Here is a 20,152-nt window from a genome sequence, read left to right on the forward strand (position 1 = left end):
GTTCGGCTTCGTTATCCTCCGAGTCCTTTGCAGGGGGCGGAAGACTTTCAGGGTTCCCCTTATCGATGGGAGATTTCTCGCTAGGGTTTGACCGGAAGGTCGTTCCCGCGTGACTCCTAATCTGTCAAATGGGGTAGCGAAGTCGAGCCTCTTCCCGCGGATTTTGGTGGTTCCGTGGGGGCGGATTGCTTGGGTCCTTGCCGTTAAGGTTTCAACCTGTTGGGTCAAGGTATTCATGAGCTTATCCTGTTCTTTCGACCTTTTCTCATAGGTGGCGAACATCATTTTAAACTCCTCGAGCGTCGCGGCGTTGGCTTGTGCGTTGGCCGCGGATACGTCCGCTACTGGAGTGTGGAGATCGGTGCCGCTGCCTCCTTTAAGAGGAGTTTGCACGTTATCCGCGTCGTTAGTTGACATGTCTGATCGAGAGTGATGAGGCTTTTGCGGGTTAGATTGATCCGTATCCCACTCCTTCTAGCGCCAAACTGTGGGAACCGAAATTCACATTGTCAATTTCCATTTAAATAAGGAAACTAGGAAAACCCTAATTTCCCAGAGGACCCGGATATCTGCTAATTACCACACGTCAAGCAATCAGAACACGAGAATAACAACGATAAGAATAAGAAATCGAAAAAGAGAGCAAAGTAGATCTTATTCCAAATCTGCGTATGAGCGTTTACAACAAGGTATAAGCCTGGGCTCGAGAGCTGTCGGCGAGATTCCTAGTTCTAGCAACCCTAAGACGGCTAAACCTAATTGACTCGCAGCTCGAAACAACAAAAACGGAAGATTGCCTAAATTGCTCTATGTGCTAAGTTTGCTCTGAAAAGTTCTCCCTTTTTTTTATGCTCCTCGCCTAGGACTCCTTATATACTAGCTCCAAGGTCGGTTTACGCTTTTACTCTTCTGCCCTTAAGCCGTCATAGCATAAAAATGGAGATATTTCATTTTTCCCGATCTTCCAATTATCTTCAAAACTTCCGTATTTATCCGCGGAAACTTAACATTTATCCTTCCGTGTGGACCAAGCGTAAACCGTGCTGCGGTTTACGGGCTTTTGGTTAAGAAATCGTAGGATGGGCCTCGAGTCGTGTTTTAGATCCCTTTGGGCCGTCTTTCGACTCGACACGTTTACTACGAATTCTTTTTGATAAAGAACGAACTTTCCGCGGTTTCTAATCCGCGAAGTTTGATCGATGAATTTGAATAGCGGAAAACATGGACTGAGCTTGCTACGGTCTTCGGGTGATAGCATTCGAAGGTTTGACGAGAATGCTTTGATTGATGTCGTATCGATGTTCGGAAAGGTTCAATCGCTACACAGCGACTGAACTTCGGCTCGAGCCCGGTTGCTACGTAGCGACCGAGCGGGACGAGTGTTCGGTTGCTACGCAGCGACCGAGCTTTGGCTCGAGCTCGGTCGCTACGTAGCGACCGAGCGGGACGACCGCTCGGTCACTACGTAGCGACCGAGCTTTGGCTCGGGCTCGGTCGCTACGTAGCGACCGAGCTTTGGCTCGAGCTCTGTCGCTACGTAGCGACCGAGCGGGACGATCGCTCGGTCGCTACGTAGCGACCGAGCTCGGGACGAGCGCTTGGTCGCTACGTAGCGACCGAGCGGGACGATCGCTTGGTTGCTACGCAGCGACCAGACAGCGTGTATGCGTGGTAATTACGCAACGGTCGAGCTTGGTTAGTTTGGTTTGAATCTTCAAGGATAATTCTTCGTAAAAACTTCGTGTTTGGTTATATTTTACGAAAGTTACATCTTCCTTTTTACTATCTCTTTCGGAAATAAGATCTCCGAGGATTTTCGGGTGGTAATTCCGTCGTGACCGTTTTTGACCCCAACATCTTAGGAAGCAGGTCTGCTCAGCTGAAGGAGAAGAAGCTGTAGACATGGAAGGAGAAGAAGATGTGAACTACATTGGAGGTACTGGATTTCTGAGGTCTGGAAACCAGGGTGGAAACAGAAACTTCTGTGGCAATGGTCAGAGGAGTAACCAGAGTTCACAGTTCCAGAAACCTTTCAGCAACAACAGGAGAGGCTATAGAAACTCATTCTACCAGAATCCACCACCATAGACTCAGGAAAGCAAGATTGAAGCAATGCTTGACAGAGTTCTGGAAGGACAGCAGCAACTCACTGTGGATTTCAATGGGAAGATAGATTCCGCCTACAACAGTCTGAACACAAAAATTGAGACCTTAGGGACTCAGGTGAGGAAGCTTGAAATGCAAGTGGTTCAGACTGGAGACACTGTAAAGAGGCAAGAAGCATTGGCTAGAGAGGCAGGAGTTGAGAAAGCAAAACACCACGTAAATGCCATCATAGATGATGATTTCTGGCAAGTGGTGAAGCATGAGAAGCTTGGAGAAGGAGACTTCGAAGTTGAAAGCTCCATGAGTTTCGACGGATCACATTGGTGTCGACCGATGTCAATGGATACACATCGCTCGACAGACCATGACGAAGATCGATCGACAGATTACTCTAAACATCGATCGACGTCATCTGCTGAATCGACTGCGGAGTGTAGTGCAGTTCGAATCATGACTCATGAGGAATTCGCAGAAAAACTTTCTCACCCACCGTCCCCTTCCTACGTCAAAATCAATCGACCGCATGAGCCATCAGTCGACCGACAGAGAGAGACTAATATCGATTGACCCCCCCCCCCCACCTCCCATCGATCGACGGGCACCTCTCACCTACCGAGTGCGGTTACCATCTATTGATAATGACTGAATCAACATACTCAGACCAGCACCTAAACCTTTAGCAAACCCACCAGAACCTACAACCAACCCTTCAGACACTACACCAGAGCCTATGCAAGTTGATGAAGCAACTGAAGGAAGAAGGTTAAGGAAAAGGAAGGAGAAGGAGATGGATGGTTTCACTAAGAGAGTCCTCATAATCCCAGTTTAGAAACCTTTTGATGAATGTGGGAACCGAAATTCACACCGTCGAGTTTTGTTAATTGGAGGAAAGCAACGTTAACCTAGCCTTCCCTGAAGGTCCCGGTTATCTGCTGGGCCACACATGACACGATCAATATGAAAGAATAAAATGAAAATAAGCAGAAAAAGAGAATAAGAGGATCTTATTTCCGAATTCGCGTTTGAGCGTGAACAACAAGTAAAGACCTAGGCTACAAGAGCTGTCGGTACGTTCGCTAGTCTAGCGACCTAAATCTAAACTAGTTGAGTCGCAGCTCGATTAGTAAAAACGGAAAAAGATGCCTAAATTGCTATAAGTGCTAAGTTGCTCTGATCTGCTCTTTTCTCCCTCTTCGTCCTAGGTCCTCCTTAGGTCGGTTTACCTCTTCTTGGGTCAGATTTGTCGCGAAGTGGGCTTTTCCATATTTCCTTTTTCTTTGTGATTATCTTCGGAAATTTGACATTTATCTTTTCCCGCGGATGAGATAAACCGTCATACCAGTCTTTGGGCTCAAGTCTTTTGGGACCATACATGGGCCGTTGTCTGCAATTCGGACCCTCTTTAGGCCGTATCGAGACTTGAGCGTTTTTACGATTTTAGGTTCTTCCAACGGAACCCTGTTTCTTCGCATAGCCGAGGCAGTTAGTGTTAAGTTAACCGTAACCTGCTCTACTACTAAGAATAGGAAACCGTTCGAGAGACATAACCTTCCCAACTTCCCGAATACTTTCGACGACGTTTTTTAGACGGAACATTGGTGTCGTATCCACGGACCCGAAGACTGAGTTACGAAAACTTCGGACGAAGATGCATGGTTATGGGATGGGACCGGGTTCGGAATCGTCCCCGGAGAATTGGCTGCGCTCGCCGGGCGAGCTGATCCGTGCCACGGTTGAGATCACCGGCGAGCCGACCGGCAACACGGTCGTGCTCGCCAGGCGAGCTGGCTCGTGTCACGGCCGAGCTCGCCGGCGAGCCGACCGGCGACACGGTCTTGCTCGCCGGGCGAGCTGGCTCGTGTCGCGGCCGAGCTTGCCGGTGAGCCGACCGGCGACACGGTCTTGCTCACCGGGCGAGCTGGCTCGTGTCGCGGCGACACGGTCGTGCTCGCCGGGCGAGCTGGCTCGTGTCGCGGCCGAGCTCGCCGGCGAGTCGACCGGCAACATGGTCGTGCTCGCCGGGCGAGCTAGCATGTGTCGCGGCCGAGCTCGCCGGCGAGTCGACCGGCAACACGGTCGTGCTCGCCGGGCGAACTGGCTCGTGTCATGGTCGAGCTCGCCGGGCGATCCGTTTTCTCGTCTTTTTGAAGTTTTGAACGAGATTCAGTTTTTCTGAGGAATTTTGGACATCGATTCCGTCGTGACCGATTTTGACCCCAACAGTTAGCCCCCCAGCTAGTTAGGATCCGTGGACCTGGGTGTTAGGTCCTAGCTTGCGTATGGTCTGTTCTAGGTGGAATTAGACATAATCGTTTGTCAAAAGATTGAAGGTAAATAGTAAAAAAAAAAATTGTATAAGTAAGGGAAGTAAGTTTTTCAAATTCTTTACTCACTTCTTCCCTTAAGAAAAGATTCCTCCAAGATAGAAATTTTTTCTCCAAGATCTCTCTTTGCTCAAAGAAAATGTCTTCAAGAAAAGGATCTTCAAAGAGGAATTCTTCCTCACACTCATCTTCGGGTGACTCTTCTGCCAATGAGGTGATCGTCCCGAAAGAAGAGTTTGAAGTTGAGGAAGAAGCAAAGGATGCGTACGACAAAGCTCTTTGCGGCTTGCCTCCGCCTTCGCAAGTTATTCCGATTCCTAAGAGGCCCGTGTGGTCGCCAAACGCACCCCTCACGCCGAGCATGGTCTCTCCCGACTACCTCACGACTCTCAGGGACTTTCACCAGATTCCAAGTGGAGTCATATTTCGGATCCCGAGTGGCAACGAGAGTGCGAAGAACCCTCTGGAAGGTTTCTTTACTTGCTACGAGGCCTTCCTGGTGTATTGCCGCATGTGGTATCCGATCCCTGGTACCATCGTCCGCGCGCTTCACCACTTTGGGCTTTCGATCAGCCAGCTAAGCATTCCGGCCTTGCAGCATTGGCTCGGCGTGTTGATCTCGAGTTACGAGCTAGGAATGGATCTTAACCCTGGCGACTTCGAGGGATTTTGGTTTACAAGAGGAACGGGGATCGATGGCTCATATCGCATGGCGCCAAAGAAGGGCATGGCTATAATTCAGGGGCACACTTCACATCCTAAGACATGGTTCGAGCGCTTTTTCTTTGTACGGATAGATGGGGAGTCTGTCGAGGAGAGCTACCTCCACCTATTCCGTCGGGAGTGGAACTTCACCCGTTGTAATACGAATAGTTATGTTTTTCGTTTTGATACCTTGAAAACATGCGAAGATGATTTGTTTTTTATTATCTTGCAGTGAACAGGATCTTTCCGCCGACTCCTGCCGATCTTTTTGCCAAGCGAGATCTTCTCTGCGGCAGGCCGTTCTTCTGGAATTCCTTCACCATTGAACGGATTCGAAGCACGGTGTCGATCTCGAGCCGTCTCTCAGCCTCTTGACATTCCGTATGACGTAGAACCGGTCATTGATGTCTTGCCTGCTCAGAGGCAGAGAACCAGGTCTCCGAAAGGCAAGGGAGTTGCTTCTGCGAACGTCTCGGGAAACCCTCCGCTGCCAGAATGGAACCCAAGTTTCTCCCCAGGGAAAAGGAGTGGAACCAGCGAGGTTCCCCTTCGCAGCGACTTTTTTGCCGACCTCCCTCCCGGTTTTACTACTCATGAGTCGCTAGACGAAGAGTCGAGGAGGAAAGTAGTCGCCGAAGGCTCCAGCTTAATCAACGAGGTTTATCCTTTGAACTTTGATCTAAATTATATATTTTTTTGTTTCCTTTTTCCGATCTTAAGTTCGTGCAGGGGATGAGGGTGTTCAATGCGGCGCTCGACGGAAGTTTCCAGGAGTCACGTATCTCTCACTTCAAAGCCGAGGAGGCTGAAAGAGAACTATTTCGGTTTGGGAAGGAGGTCGAAGAACAGAGCTGGTGACAGGCTGAACTCCATTCTCGGGCCCTTGTCCGTGCGGAGAGGAGAGGAAAGAGAGCGATTGTCGCCGAAATGAAGCGGAGGGCTGCTTTGTTTGCCACCGAATTCGAGAGCTTTAAGGATGCTCAAGAATTTGTGGGCAATTTTCACGAGTGTCGTGGCTCGGTTGCTACCCTCTACAAGTCGCAAAACGAGGACTTCTCTTTTCCTGCCGAGGTCGCTGAGATGTCGGGTCTTATGAACGGGTGTGCCCATGCCGAATCCTTGGTTCCTCCGATCGAAGGAAGGGTCCGACAGCCTTGGGATTCCCTCGAGGTCTCGGAGGACACGGCGGAAGCAGGAACCGTTGTTGGTGATGAAGGTGCCGGAGTCGCGGACGGAGAGGTGGACCAGCCTGCGAGCTCGTTCGGGGTCTCCATGTCCGGGTTCTTTGACTTTGAGCTTTGAGGATTATTTCCCTTAGTTTTATTTCAAGGTTTGATGTATCTAGGCCGAGTGTGGCCGTATTTGATTTATGTGTGTTATGGCCTTGCGAGGCTATGTGAACTATGTGTTTGAGACCAGCCGTTTGTTGGCTTCTATATATATGATGAATGATTGACATTCTGTGCGTTTTAGTTTATACTTCTGCCAAGTGTGAGGAAAAGATACGAGTAGTCACTTCGTATCTTAACTCTTAGTTTATCATCTTGTTCGTTTGCTCTTACTGAACGAGGGCGTTCAGAAACGTTTAGGAGTTTCGCGAATTTTCGTGAGCGTATTAGATATAGACGATGGGACATTTTGTTAAGATCTCGTATCATGTCTTGAGATGTTAATGGACCAGTAGGACTGGGTTTAAGGCAAGACCTAGGTTTACTTTCGGCTCTAAGGCTGTGCGACGACTGATCGGCTCTCGTTTTGCCTGTGGGCGATTTCCACCTGGTTCTTTCCGATTTAAAGTCCGTGACTTGGCGCCGGCTTATATGACTTGTATGGAACGAACCGAGCACTCTCCGGAGACCGTCTGGAGTGCTGACCAAAATTTCGGATTTCTTGTATAGCGCGCTATGGTATCCTTGTCGGATGTAAGAGAACCTTTGTTGGGGTAAAAATTGGTCATGACGGAATCAATGTCTGAAAGTCCATAAAAATCGGCATGAACGTTTTTACGAAAAATAAATCTTCAGAAAAGATTTATTCTTACGAAGAGCCCTGCGGAAGAAAAACGAGATATCAGAGAAAAGCCCGAAAAAGGTCGCATGGTCGCTACGTAACGACCGAGCTCGAGCCAAGCTCGGTCGCCACGTAGCGACCGAGCACACGTCCCACTCGGTCGCTACGTAGCGACCGAAATCGAGCCAAGCTCGGTCGCTACGTAGCGACCGAGCGTCCGTCCCGCTCGGTCGCTACGTAGCGCTCAATCCAAGCTCGGTCGCTACGTAGCGGCCGAGCGTCCGTCTCGCTCGGTCGCTACGTAGCGACCGAGCGTCCGTCCCGCTCGGTCGCTACGTAGCGACCGAGCTCGAGCCAAGCTTGGTTGCTACGTAGCGACCGAGCGTCCGTCACGCTCGGTAGCTACGTAGCGACCGAGCTCGAGGCAAGCTCGGTTGCTACATAGCGACCGAGCGTCCATCCCGCTCGGTCACTACGTAGCGACCGAGCTCGAGCCAAGCTCGGTCGCTACATAGTGAAGGAGCGTGTGTTCCGCTCGGTCGCTACGTAGCGACCGAGCTCTTCCGAAAAGTTGATACAACACGAATCCATGCATTCTCGTCTACCCTTCGATGCTGTCTCCCGAAGACCGTAGCGAACCCATTTCATGTTTTCCGCCATTTGAAGTCATCAATCAAACTTTACGATAAAAACCGCGGAAAGTTCATTTTTATCGAAAGAAGTCGTAATAAACGCTTCAAGTCGAAAGACGGCCCAAAGGGACCTAAGGCATGACTCGAAGCCCACCTTACGATTTCTTAACCTGCAGCCCGTAAACCGTGGGACGGTTTATGCTTGGTTCGCAAGGAAAGATAAATGTCAAGTTTCCGCAGATAAATACAAAATTTTGAAGATAATTACGAAGATCGGGAAAAATGGAATATCTCCATTTTTAGGCTATGACGGCTTAAGGGCAGGAGGGGAAAAGCATAAACCGACCTAGGAGCGAGTATATAAGGAGTCCTAGGCGAGAGGCATAAGGGACTTTTTCAGAGCAAACTTAGCACTTAGAGCAATTAGGCAACTTTCCGTTTTTGTTATTTCGAGCTGCGACTCAACTAGGTTTTGTAGTCTTAGGTTTTTAGAACTAGGAATCTCGCCGACAGCTCTCATAGCCGAGGCTTCTACCTTGTTGTAACGCTCATACGCGAATTCGGAATAAAATTCATTTTTCTCTCTTTTACGATTTCTTATTTCTTTTCGTTGTTACTGTCGTGTTCTGATTGCTTGGCGTGTGGTTTAACAGATATCCGGGACCTCTGGGAAATTAGGGTTTTCCTAACTTTCTTAATTTAAACGGAAATCGACAGTGCGAATTTCGGTTCCCACAGTTTGGCGCTAGAAGGAGGGGAGGTACGGATTACTCTAACTTATAGCCGCAAAACGCTTGATCAAAACAATGTCGGGAAATACGAAAGAGAAAATCGCAGTTCGCAACAACGCTGGTAAGAAAACTCCAGCCGCCACTGCGCATATGGCCAACGCCTATGAAAACGCCACAGTTCTTGAGAAAATCGAAAAACCTTGCTGCGACTTTTCGCCACAGGAAGTGCAATGAAACGAGCTCATGATTTCTCTTTTTAAACATAAAGGGAAACGATAAATCTTATCAAACCCCGTAAATTTGGCTCATTACCGAACAAAAGAAATCTCAATGCGTAAGGGTTTTACCAAAACACGTTTTCCGAAAACAAGCTTGGTCGCTACGTAGCGACCGAGCTCAAGCCAACTCTCCACTCACTACGTAGCGACCTTTCAGGCCTAAAAAGGGTCCTCCTTTGCGTTCTCTTTTGAATCCTCATCGTAACGCTTTTTGTTTCGTCTCAATCGGAGTTTTCGTTGAGATTTTACGACGAAAACAAGTAGGACTCTTCTTGGCTTGCTTCCACTCGCTACGTAGCGACCTGTCAGACCTCCACTCGCTACATAGCGACCTGTCAGGCCTCAGAAAAGTCCTCCTTTGCGTTCTCTTTTGAATCCTCATCGAAACGCTCTTCGTTTCGTCTCAATCGGAGTTTCCTTTGAGATTTTACATCGAAAACAAGTAGGACTCTTCTTGGCTTACTTCTACTCGCTACATAGCGACCTGTCAGACCTCCAGCTCGCTTCATAGCGACCTGTCAGGCCTCAAAAAACTCCTCATTTGTGTTCTCTTTTGAATCCCGATCGAAACGCTTTTCGTTTCGTCTCAATTGGAGTTTCCGTTGAGATTTTACGACGAAAACAAGTAAGACTCGTCTAAGTTACCTCGCTTGCTCCTACTCGCCCTTACCTCCATCTTTGTGTTCTCCTTCAAATCTCGATCGAAACGTCTCTTGTTTCGTCTCGATTGGAGTTACCATTGAAACTTTACGATAAAAAAAAAAACCCGCAAAGACTAGTTTTCTCGCGTGGATTCAGATTAATCGTATAATACGGTAACGGTTAACTTAACACCTTAGCCGCCTCAACTATACGATTACGTTGAACCTTTTTATTGACTTCATATCAGTCAAGTTCGGAAGATAAATGTCAAGTTTCAAAGGATAAACACCAATATCGAAAAAGACGAACATACACAAGAAGAGGAAGGGGAAATGAGCAAGCAAAATTGAGAAGAGACAAAACTGCATCTTCGAGAGAACTAAGGTATTTGCGACTTGAAATTTTTGAAATCAGACTTGGAGTTTTCATAGGAAATTACTAAGAAATAAAAACGCCTTTGAGACTGCCATAGAACTTTAGGGAACGTTAAACCTAGGTGGATAGTCTAGCGAACTAAGTCTTAGGTGATTTTTCTTGTCTCGATATATTGTCCCATAACTGTTCGTCCAGATCTTGCAAACCGATCTAAACTCTCCGAAAATTGAGAAACGATCGCCACACATATCAAGCTCGCTTCCTAAGGAGAGAAAAAACTAGAGACATGAACGTCGTCTTAAAACCGATTCGTTTCTGGCAATTCTCTCGGAACCGACATATTCCAAGTCTTCAACCTGGAAACAACCAAATCACAGTCCAAGCGTCGTCTTCAAACTGACTCGGACTGTCGATCTTTCTATTCCTCGAGAAAAAAGGGACGGAGTAGGTGCGTATACTATACTCGTATACTCCCATACTTCAAAAACATATTCAAACAAAGCGATGTCTCGTCAAGATCAAGAAAACGCTTTCGACAAGAAAACGCTTTCGACAAAGCAAACTCTCGTAGAAATATGCGGAAAAATATTCATACAATGCGATGTCTCGTCAAGATCATCCTAAAAGCAAACGACAATCTGAGATTCGTCTAAACGCTAGGAACTGATCCAAACCATGTTGGAAAAATTCTCAAAGCCTATACAGCATCTATCATCGCAATCATTCGTTTAGAAAACCTCTGCCAAACTTCAGAATGAAAGTCGATGATTTGCTGAAGTCATAATGATCTTTTCCGATTTGATAAAACGAGTTTCGTATAAGAATCATTATATGAGAACACTTCAAGCATCAAAGCATCACCCTCATTTTCCGTTGAACCAACCGACTCACGGAAAAACATCAAAAACATTTGTGACAAAGCAAAATCAGGGACAAAAGTAACAGAAAATACGACAAAGAGAACACGTCCTCCCCGCTCGTCGACTAAGCCTATCGCTGTTTAACTGATTCATTCAAGAAACCTGCAAAAACGTTTCGCGACTAGATCTCGGTGAAATAACCTTTGGTAAAACTCCATGAGTGACTCAGAGAAACTTTCACCGAATAATAAAAACAAAAGCGAAAACGTTTCTCAAAAATATGCGGAAACATCGTTATTTTGACATCTCCATATGTCGCGTCAATTTAATAAATTCGTAAAAACCGGTCGCCCGTTACTTACGCCAAAAATCCTTCGTATAATAGGATCATGTCATACGAAGTAACTTTCGAAAGTAAACGTAACTGGTTTTACGAAAAAGTACTTTCCTTATAGCAAAAATCCAAGCTCTATGATCCGACATTAAACGACCAATATAATCTTTACTTCCTCGCACCACGATCTGAAAGGTCTCATTCTTTAGCCCCGCGACTCACTGGCATCCGCTCTCATTCCGCTTGGTCACGTCCGAGCAGGAAATCATCCCGCAACTGACTCCGCACGGGCTCTGTATCGAACTTCTTAGGCTTTATCTCCCTCGGAAACAAAGGAAACAACTTCCATACGAATAAAAGAAACATTATACGAAACTTTCATCGTATAAATTAACCCTAAAGTGGAAAAACGTTTTCTACCACCATGGGCATACTCGGCCTATCAATCTCGATAAACGCCATTCGTCACTCGCCTAATTACGCCTTTCCTTCGAAGCCGAACTAGGTTACAGCATCCCTTTTAAGGACGATTCTAACCGACATGACCTTATTGACAGCACGAAAGTGTCATGGTCTAATCTTTTGGCAACAACCCCCTTGGCTATAAAGCTGAGCACAGCCTTCATGCAAAGCCAAAACAATTGAGCGACCACCGCTCCAATAACTTGACGGCTAAACGGTAGTCCGAAATTTGTCTTGAAACGCCAAGTAACGATTACACAAACAATTATCGTACCACCCAAAAACGGGAATCATACGGTAAATTCGTCATAACAAAACTCAGTCCTAACAACCAAACAGTTAACGGAAAGGTTCCACTTGTCAAAAATCGACCAAGTTCCATATACTACGATTCACTTTAAGCCCGCTGAGTTTTACTCGTAAAATACAGCATGTAAGGAAAACTCGTAACAGAGCTCCTATAGTTATACGGAACATCCTCGAATAGACACGAAAGAAATCTCGGAAGGCCAACACCACACAAAGCACGGTATAGGAGGATGCCTCTTTTTGGGGACAAATTTACGCGACCCCTTGGTCCTAACTCCTTGATCGCAAATCAAATCCAAACAGGAACAACAAATCTGGCTGCGTGATGTGTTGTGATTTTGAATAGTTTTAGCTTTGTTATTTCATATATATTCATGAATTAACCTTACATTTATTTGCATTTAGATTCTATGCATATATATTTGCATCTTGTAGGTGTTGGATGAGTTGTTTGGAGTTTTGGAGGTGATTAGAGCACAAAAGGAGTTTTCGAGGAGTCTTGAACCGAACGTGTGAAAGACGAGCATGGATGAAGGTCTTAAAAATATCTTTTGAAACTTGTCTTTTGGGAAGACATGGTAAATTGAGTTATCTTTACAATGGAGGTGGTTTCAAGTAGTTTGGAACTGTATTGAGGGATTTATGATCAAAATACTACACACATATCAGTGTGTGCAACATGGAGAAAGTGGAGAAAACTTTAATGAGTGAGTCTTATCTCTTTAAAGCTTGCAACATGAAGGATGGGTTGTCTATCATGAGTTTGGTGGCTCTTTTGGCCTAACTTTCTCTACCTTTTCTGAAGAGGCAAGACTACTTTGGCCATATGAAGGGGCAAAAGGTGTTCTATAATGGAAGAAAGTGGAGAATAACTTTTATGAGTGTATTTTATGCTTTATGCTTTCACATGGTGGATGTGTTGTCATCCTCCTTTACTTAGGCTATAAAAGAGACTGCAAGGGGAAGGAGGAAGACACACAATACACATAGTACAATACAACAAAGAATAGAGAGTGAAAGTTCTATAGTTTCATATTTTGTATTTTGAGAGTTTGAGAGAAAACATTTGTTCTTGGAGTGTTCTTGAAGTTTATGTTATAAAGTCTTGTTTTCCTTTAGCCATTCTCTTCATCTAATTTATGTTTCTTGTTTTCATATATCATATCATCTTGATTATGCTTCTATCCATCATGGGATTAAGTGTAAACAAGATGATTAGTGAGTAATCACCCTTAGGATCAATGGGTTAGGTAGATTAATGGGTGACTAGGGAAGAGTTAAGGTGTTCTAATGGTTAAATGCTTAGATTTCTATGCTTACTAAGTATTCTTAATGCTAGATTAATCTTGGCCATTTTAATCTAGATTCTAAGTGTTTGTAGGGCATCGAAAGTGTTTGCATAATGCTTGAATGGACCTAGTAAAGCTCTAGCTTGAATAACCAAGGAATTGTTGTTAGGATTGCTAGATGGTTAGTAGACTAGAACTTAATGTATGTTTGAGTGAGCAAAACGAACGGAAGTTGATGTTTAGTTCATAATTGCATAAGGGTTTCTACCACGGGAGTGGATTAATCTAAATTGAATGAAATCTAGACCTATAGAAAGTTAAGATTATTTGAAGTTAGACGCTTTGATTTAGAACTATCACCTTGAAATCAAGTGCCTAAATACCCATTGGTTCTTCTTTGTTATATTTGAATTAAAACTTAAGTTATTTCGCACTGTTACTTTTTACAAACAAACATCATTTGATTGCACTTAGATTGAGATAAATGGCTTGCATTCTTAGTGCTTAGAATCACTAGAGATTGGATTGACATCTTAAGTACTACAACACTTAAGGATTAAACTTATCCTTTACCAAGTTTTGGCGCCGTTGCCGGGCTCTAGATTGATTTTAACATTACTTGAGACTAAGTCTTATTTTTCATTTTTAAGTTACTGATTCTCTATCTTCATCTCTCTTTGGATGACAGGTGCATGAACTTGAGAAGCAAAGGATCAACAAATCTTGCACCAAGAGTGGACAACATCAAAGCCTTAGAAAGAGAGTTGGGAAGACAGAGAAGAGAAAGAGAAAAGCAAGCCCACTTGCATAGATTGGGCTTGAGATGGAGAGAAACCCGAATCAACCGGAAGGTGTCTATGGAGTTGATGATCATTGACAAAATGTCCAAGGAGTTCCTCCTGGAGCTGCTCAAGAGGAACATGGCCAAGGAGCTGCAAACCTTAGGCCTCAACATCAACAACGCCAGGGAAGACCCATTGGCACCTATGACCAGCCCAATATTCATGGGAAGAGATTGGGTATTAGAGCACCTGCTGTGGGCAACAACAACTTTGAGATCAAGTCAAGCTTGATCAACATAATTGAGTCCAACAAATTCCATGGTCTAGCCTTGGAGGATCCACTAGATCACTTGGAAAAATTTGACAAATATTGTGGAACCACAAAGACTAATGGAGTTTCCGAAGATGCTTTCAAACTAAGATTGTTTCCATTTTCATTGGGAGACAAAGCTCACACATGGGAGAAGAGCATTCCAAGCGATTCCATCACTACATGGGAGGAGTGCAAGCGAGCTTTCCTCAACAAGTTCTTCTCAACTTCAAGAACTGCAAAGATTAGAAATGAAATCTCTGGATTTCAACAAAAGAACCTGGAAGGATTTGGAGAAGCTTGGGAAAGATTCAACGGGTACTTATCAAAATGCCCTCACCATGGTTTCACAAATGAGAATTTGCTCAGCACATTCTATAGAGGACTCCTACCCAACCATAGAAGCAGGCTTGATACGGCTAGAAATGGATCCTACTTGGGGAGAACTGAAGAAGATGCATTGGAGCTGGTGGAGAATATGGCAAAGAGTGATTCGGTGTACAATGATGATTTTGATAGGCATAACCGTGGTGGAGGCGGTGATGACCATTTCACTAGGAAAGACATCAAATCCCTACAAGACAAAATCGATCTTCTCCTCAACGAAAGAACTACCCACTCACAAATAAATTATGTTGGTGAACAAGCCCGAGGAGAACTAGGATTTATCAATGAAGTTGAAGGTTTGGAAGGACAACAAGACGTGTCTTACATCAATGCTAATGGTACTTGGTTCAAGAAAGAACCAACCTACCAATACCAACAAAGAGAACAAGGAAGCTACCAATACCAATCTAAAGATCAAGCTCCATACCAATACCAACAAAGGGGCCAAGGAAACTTCCAAAACACACCTCAATACCAAGGCAACTACCAGCAAAAACCAGTTTACAATAATCAACAAGGAGGTTATCAAGGCAATACAAACTTCCCACCGGGCTTTACCAACAAAGGGAATCAGTCTACACAAGCCCAAGCTGGATCTTCTACTTCTGCCCCACAAGAAACTAGCACTAAGACTATGTTGAGACAGATCTTGGAATCTCAAACTAGAAGTGAGAAGCACATTGGGTATGAGCTGAAGAATATCCAGAACATGATTGATGGAAACTACAATGATCTCAACAGCAAGTTCAAGGCTTTGGAAAATCAGTTCGCCTCCATGAGTTCAAGTCAAAATCGCCAACAAGGTTCACTTCCTGGAAAGGCTGAGCAAAACCCCAAAGAAACAACGAAAGCAATCACACTTAGGAGTGATAGAGAGTTGCCTCCTAGAGTTCTCATTAAGGATAATGAGAAGCAAGGTGGGGAGGTTGTCATCAATGTAGATGATGATGTGGTCATTATTGATGAAAAGATTAATGAAGAGATCTTGGAGAAGATAGTTGATGCCAAGGGAAAGAGAAAGATTGGAGAAGAGAAGAAAGTTGTGAGCAAGAATGAAGGTGCCACTTCATCAAAGGAAGCTTCAGTCACTCCTCCTCAATATGAGCCCAAGCTTCCTTTTCCTGGAAGATTCAAGAGACAGCTTTTGGAGAAGTACAAAGCATTGTTTGAGAAGCAGATGAGAGAGGTTCATGTTACTATGCCTATTATTGATGCTTTCATGTTGGTTCCTCAGTACAGTAAATTCTTGAAAGATGTTGTGGCACAGAAGAAGAAAGAAATGGAAGGGATGGTGGTTCTTACTCATGAGTGCAGTGCCATCATTCAGAGATTGACAGTCCCAAGGAAGCTACAAGACCCGGGCAGCTTCACTTTGCCATGTGCTATTGGACCTTTGACATTTGAGAGGTGTCTATGTGATCTAGGAGCAAGTGTTAGCCTCATGCCTTTGTCTACTGCTAAGAAGCTTGGGTTTACTCAGTACAAGAAGTGTAGGATCTCTCTAGTGCTGGCTGACCGCTCTGTAAAACTCCCCATTGGCATCTTGGAAGATCTCCCTGTGATGATTGGGAACTGTGAGATCCCTACTGATTTTGTGGTGCTAGAGATGGATGAAGAGCCTAGAGATCCTTTGATCTTTGGAAGACCTTTCCTTGCAACTGCTGGAGCTATGGTGAATGTAAGAGATGGCAAGATTGATCTCCATCTTGGGAAAGGAAACACTCTTCACTTTGACATCAAGGAGGTAATGAAGAAACCCACCATTGAAGGGCAGATGTTCTACATCGATGAGATGGAAGCCCTTGCTGATGAGTACCTAGAAGAGTTGGCACTCGATGACTCCCTACAGCATGCTCTCACCATAAACAAAGAAGCTCAGCTCATTAAAGATGGAGTGAGCTTGGAGTATGAGAAGCTGTTCAATTCCCGTGAAGAGTTAGTCGATGAAGGCAGGTTCCTGGAACTGCCACAAACAGATCAACATGTCGCCACGGTCGCTGTCCAAGCCGAATCTCAAGAGGATGATTGGAGTGAACTCAAGGCTCCCAAGGTCGACCTCAAGCCACTCCCCAAGGGGCTCAAGTATGCTTTTCTTGGACCCAATAACACATATCTTGTCATAGTGAATAGTGAACTCGATGAAATTGAATTGCATGCACTCTTGAAAGAACTTAGAAAATACAGAAAGGCAATAGGGTACTCATTGGATGATATTAAAGGGATATCACCCTCATTGTGCACACATAGGATACATCTTGAAAATGAATCAATGAGTTCTATAGAGCATCAAAGAAGGTTGAACCCCAACCTGAAAGAAGTTATTAAGAAAGAGATTATCAAACTTTTAGATGCTGATGTTATATATCCTATCTCAGATAGTAATTGGGTATCACCTGTGCATGTAGTCCCAAAGAAAGGTGGTATTACTGTGGTTAGAAATGAAAATGATGAATTGATACCCACTAGAACTGTAATAGGGCATAGGATGTGTATTGATTATAGAAAACTTAACTCAGCCTCTAGGAAGGATCACTTTCCATTGCCATTCATTGACCAAATGCTTGAGAGGCTTGCAAAACATCCATATTATTGCTTTCTTGATGGGTATTCAGGGTTCTTCCAAATCCCAATACATCCCAATGATCAAGAGAAGACAACTTTCACATGCCCCTACGGTACCTTTGCCTATCGAAGGATGCCATTTGGGTTATGTAATGCTCCAGCAACCTTTCAAAGGTGCATGATGTCTATCTTCTCAGATCTCATTGAGGATGTAGTGGAGGTATTCATGGATGATTTCTCTGTCTACGGATCCTCTTTTTCTGCTTGTTTGTCAAATTTGTGCAGGGTCCTACAGAGATGTGAAGATACCAACCTTGTGCTGAATTGGGAGAAGTGCCACTTCATGGTTAAAGAAGGGATTGTGCTTGGGCACAAGATTTCAGAGAGAGGCATTGAAGTGGACCAAGCCAAGATCGAGGTGATGGCGAGGTTGGCTCCACCAAAAACAGTGAAAGACATTAGAAGCTTCCTTGGCCATGCTGGTTTCTACAGAAGGTTCATCAAAGACTTCTCCAAAATAGCTAGACCATTGACCAAGCTGCTGTGCAAGGAGATCATCTTCAACTTTGATGAAGAATGCCTAGAAGCCTTTAAGAAGCTGAAGGAGGAGCTCACCAGTGCCCCAATAGTTCAACCACCAGATTGGAGTCTACCCTTCGAAATCATGTGCGACGCCAGTGACTATGCTGTGGGGGCAGTCTTGGGGAAAAAGAAGGACAAGAAGACACATGTGATCTACTATGCTAGTAGAACACTTGATGATGCCCAAATGAAGTATGCCACAACTGAGAAGGAGCTGTTGGCAATTGTCTATGCCTTCGAGAAGTTCAGGAGCTACCTGGTAGGGTCTAAGGTCATTGTCTACACTGACCATGCTGCACTGCGACATCTACTAGCCAAGAAGGATGCCAAGCCAAGGCTGCTCAGATGGATATTAATACTACAAGAGTTTGATCTCGAAATCAAGGACAAGCCAGGAGTGGAGAATGGTGTAGCTGATCACCTTTCAAGATTAAGAGTGGAGTGTGGGATTCCTATTGATGAGGGACTCCCTGAAGAGCAGATTATGGCTATAGGAGCAGCAGTGACAGCTTGTGAGACTGGAAGGAAGCTTGAAGAAATGAAGGCAATTGATGAGACAGGCCCATGGTATGCTGATCTAGTGAACTACTTGGCATGTGGAAGGGAACCATTGAATCTGACAGGCTGCGCAAGGAAGAAATTCTTCAAGGATGTGAAGAGATACTACTGGGACGAGCCTTTCCTCTACACTCTTTGCAAAGATCAAATCTATAGAAGAGTAGTAGCTGAAGAGGAGGTGGAAGGAATCCTCACACACTGCCATGGATCAGCCCATGGAGGTCACTTTGCCACCTTCAAGACTGTCTCCAAGGTGCTACAAGCAAGATTTTGGTGGCCCCATATGTTCAAAGACACACAAGAGTTTGTGTCAAGGTGTGACCCATGCCAAAGAAGAGGGAACATCACCAAAAGAAATGAGATGCCTCAAAATCCTATCTTGGAAGTGGAAGTGTTTGATGTGTGGGGTATTGACTTCATGGGACCATTCCCATCTTCCTATGGTAATGAATACATTCTTGTTGCTGTGGATTATGTCTCCAAATGGGTGGAAGCTATAGCCAACCCAACCAATAATGCTAAGGTTGTCCTCAAGATGTTCAAGAGCATTATATTCCCAAGGTTTGGAGTCCCAAGAATTGTGATCAGTGATGGAGGCACCCACTTCATCAACAAACTTTTTGAGAACCTTCTCAAGAAGAATGGTGTCAAGCACAAGGTGGCAACTGCCTATCATCCCCAAACAAATGGCCAAGTTGAGATTTCCAACAAGGAGATCAAGTCCATTTTGGAGAAGACTGTGGGGACAACAAGGAAGGATTGGTCTACAAAGCTTGATGATGCACTTTGGGCCTATAGGACTGCTTACAAGACACCCTTGGGAACCACTCCCTTCAATCTTGTCTATGGGAAAGCTTGCCATCTGCCAGTTGAGCTTGAGTACAAGGCATTATGGGCTGTTAAGATGCTGAACTTTGACATCAAGAGTGCCAAAGAGAAAAGACTTTTCCAACTCCATGAGCTTGATGAGATTCGACTTGATGCTTTTGAGAACTTAAGGATTTACAAAGAAAATACCAAGGCATTCCATGACAAGAAGATCCTGAAGAGGGAGTTCAACATTGGAGATCAAGTTTTGCTCTTCAACTCTCGATTGAAGTTGTTCCCTGTAAAACTTAAGTCAAGATGGTCCGGCCCTTTCAAGATCAAAGAAGTGAGGCCGTATGGAGCAATTGTGCTTTGGAACAAGACTGGTGGGGAATTTGCAGTGAATGGGCAAAGAGTCAAGCTGTACATGGCGGCCACACCTGAGAAGGAAGGAACCTCGGTTCCACTTTCCGATCCCAAACCAAACTAAACCAAAAAGGGGTAGTCAAGCTAGAGACTTAAAACAAGCTCACTTGGGAAGAAGTCCCACATCTATCCCTATATATATTACTGTTTTACTTGTGTGGTTTTTCTTTTGTGTGTTTGATAAGTGTGTTTAAAATTTTCAGGTGATTCTCCACTTAATCAAAGAAGAAAGATGGTCATCCAGCAAAGCTACAAGTGTTAAAATTATTCAACTCCATCTAACAACTCCAAGCTACGTGTCTCTACAACTATTGTAAATATATAGTTTTCATGTTTGTTTCTTCTAGACCTCTTCTTTCACCTTGCTCTCACACAAGAGACTGTGTGAAGTAAGTGTGTGTGGGGGGGGGGGGGGGGGGAGGGAGAGTCTACTTATCTCACATGTTTTCTGTTTTGTTTACTTGTCATAAGCATTGCATATCCATTTGCATAGATAATCCATAAAAATTTGCAAAATTCCAAAAATTACAAAAAAAAAAAACATTTAGTTATATCATTTGCATCTTTAGGTTTGATTCTAGATCATATAGAATGCATAGGTAAAATCCCTACAAAGGACTCATGCAATGAACTCATTGTTGATACCCTTTTGAATCATAATAAGTAGCTTGAGCTTCTTCT

The 20,152-nt window shown here is 44.6% G+C and overlaps 1 protein-coding gene and 1 non-coding gene across 2 annotated transcripts; one reads left to right on the forward strand and one right to left on the reverse strand.

Moving 5' to 3' along the window:
- Positions 1–13,740: 13,740 nt before the first annotated feature.
- LOC125591380 lies at positions 13,741–19,809 on the forward strand. Its single transcript, XM_048765529.1, has one exon. The coding sequence runs from the start codon at positions 14,628–14,630 to the stop codon at positions 19,533–19,535; it is 4,908 nt and encodes a 1,635-aa protein (XP_048621486.1). The 5' UTR covers positions 13,741–14,627; the 3' UTR covers positions 19,536–19,809.
- On the reverse strand, positions 14,391–14,497 carry LOC125592119. Its single transcript, XR_007327969.1, has one exon. It is a non-coding gene; the product is annotated as a small nucleolar RNA R71 (small nucleolar RNA).
- Positions 19,810–20,152: the final 343 nt, after the last annotated feature.

Source organism: Brassica napus, chromosome C8 (assembly GCF_020379485.1).
Source record: "Brassica napus cultivar Da-Ae chromosome C8, Da-Ae, whole genome shotgun sequence".
Classification (NCBI taxonomy): Eukaryota; Viridiplantae; Streptophyta; class Magnoliopsida; order Brassicales; family Brassicaceae; genus Brassica; species Brassica napus.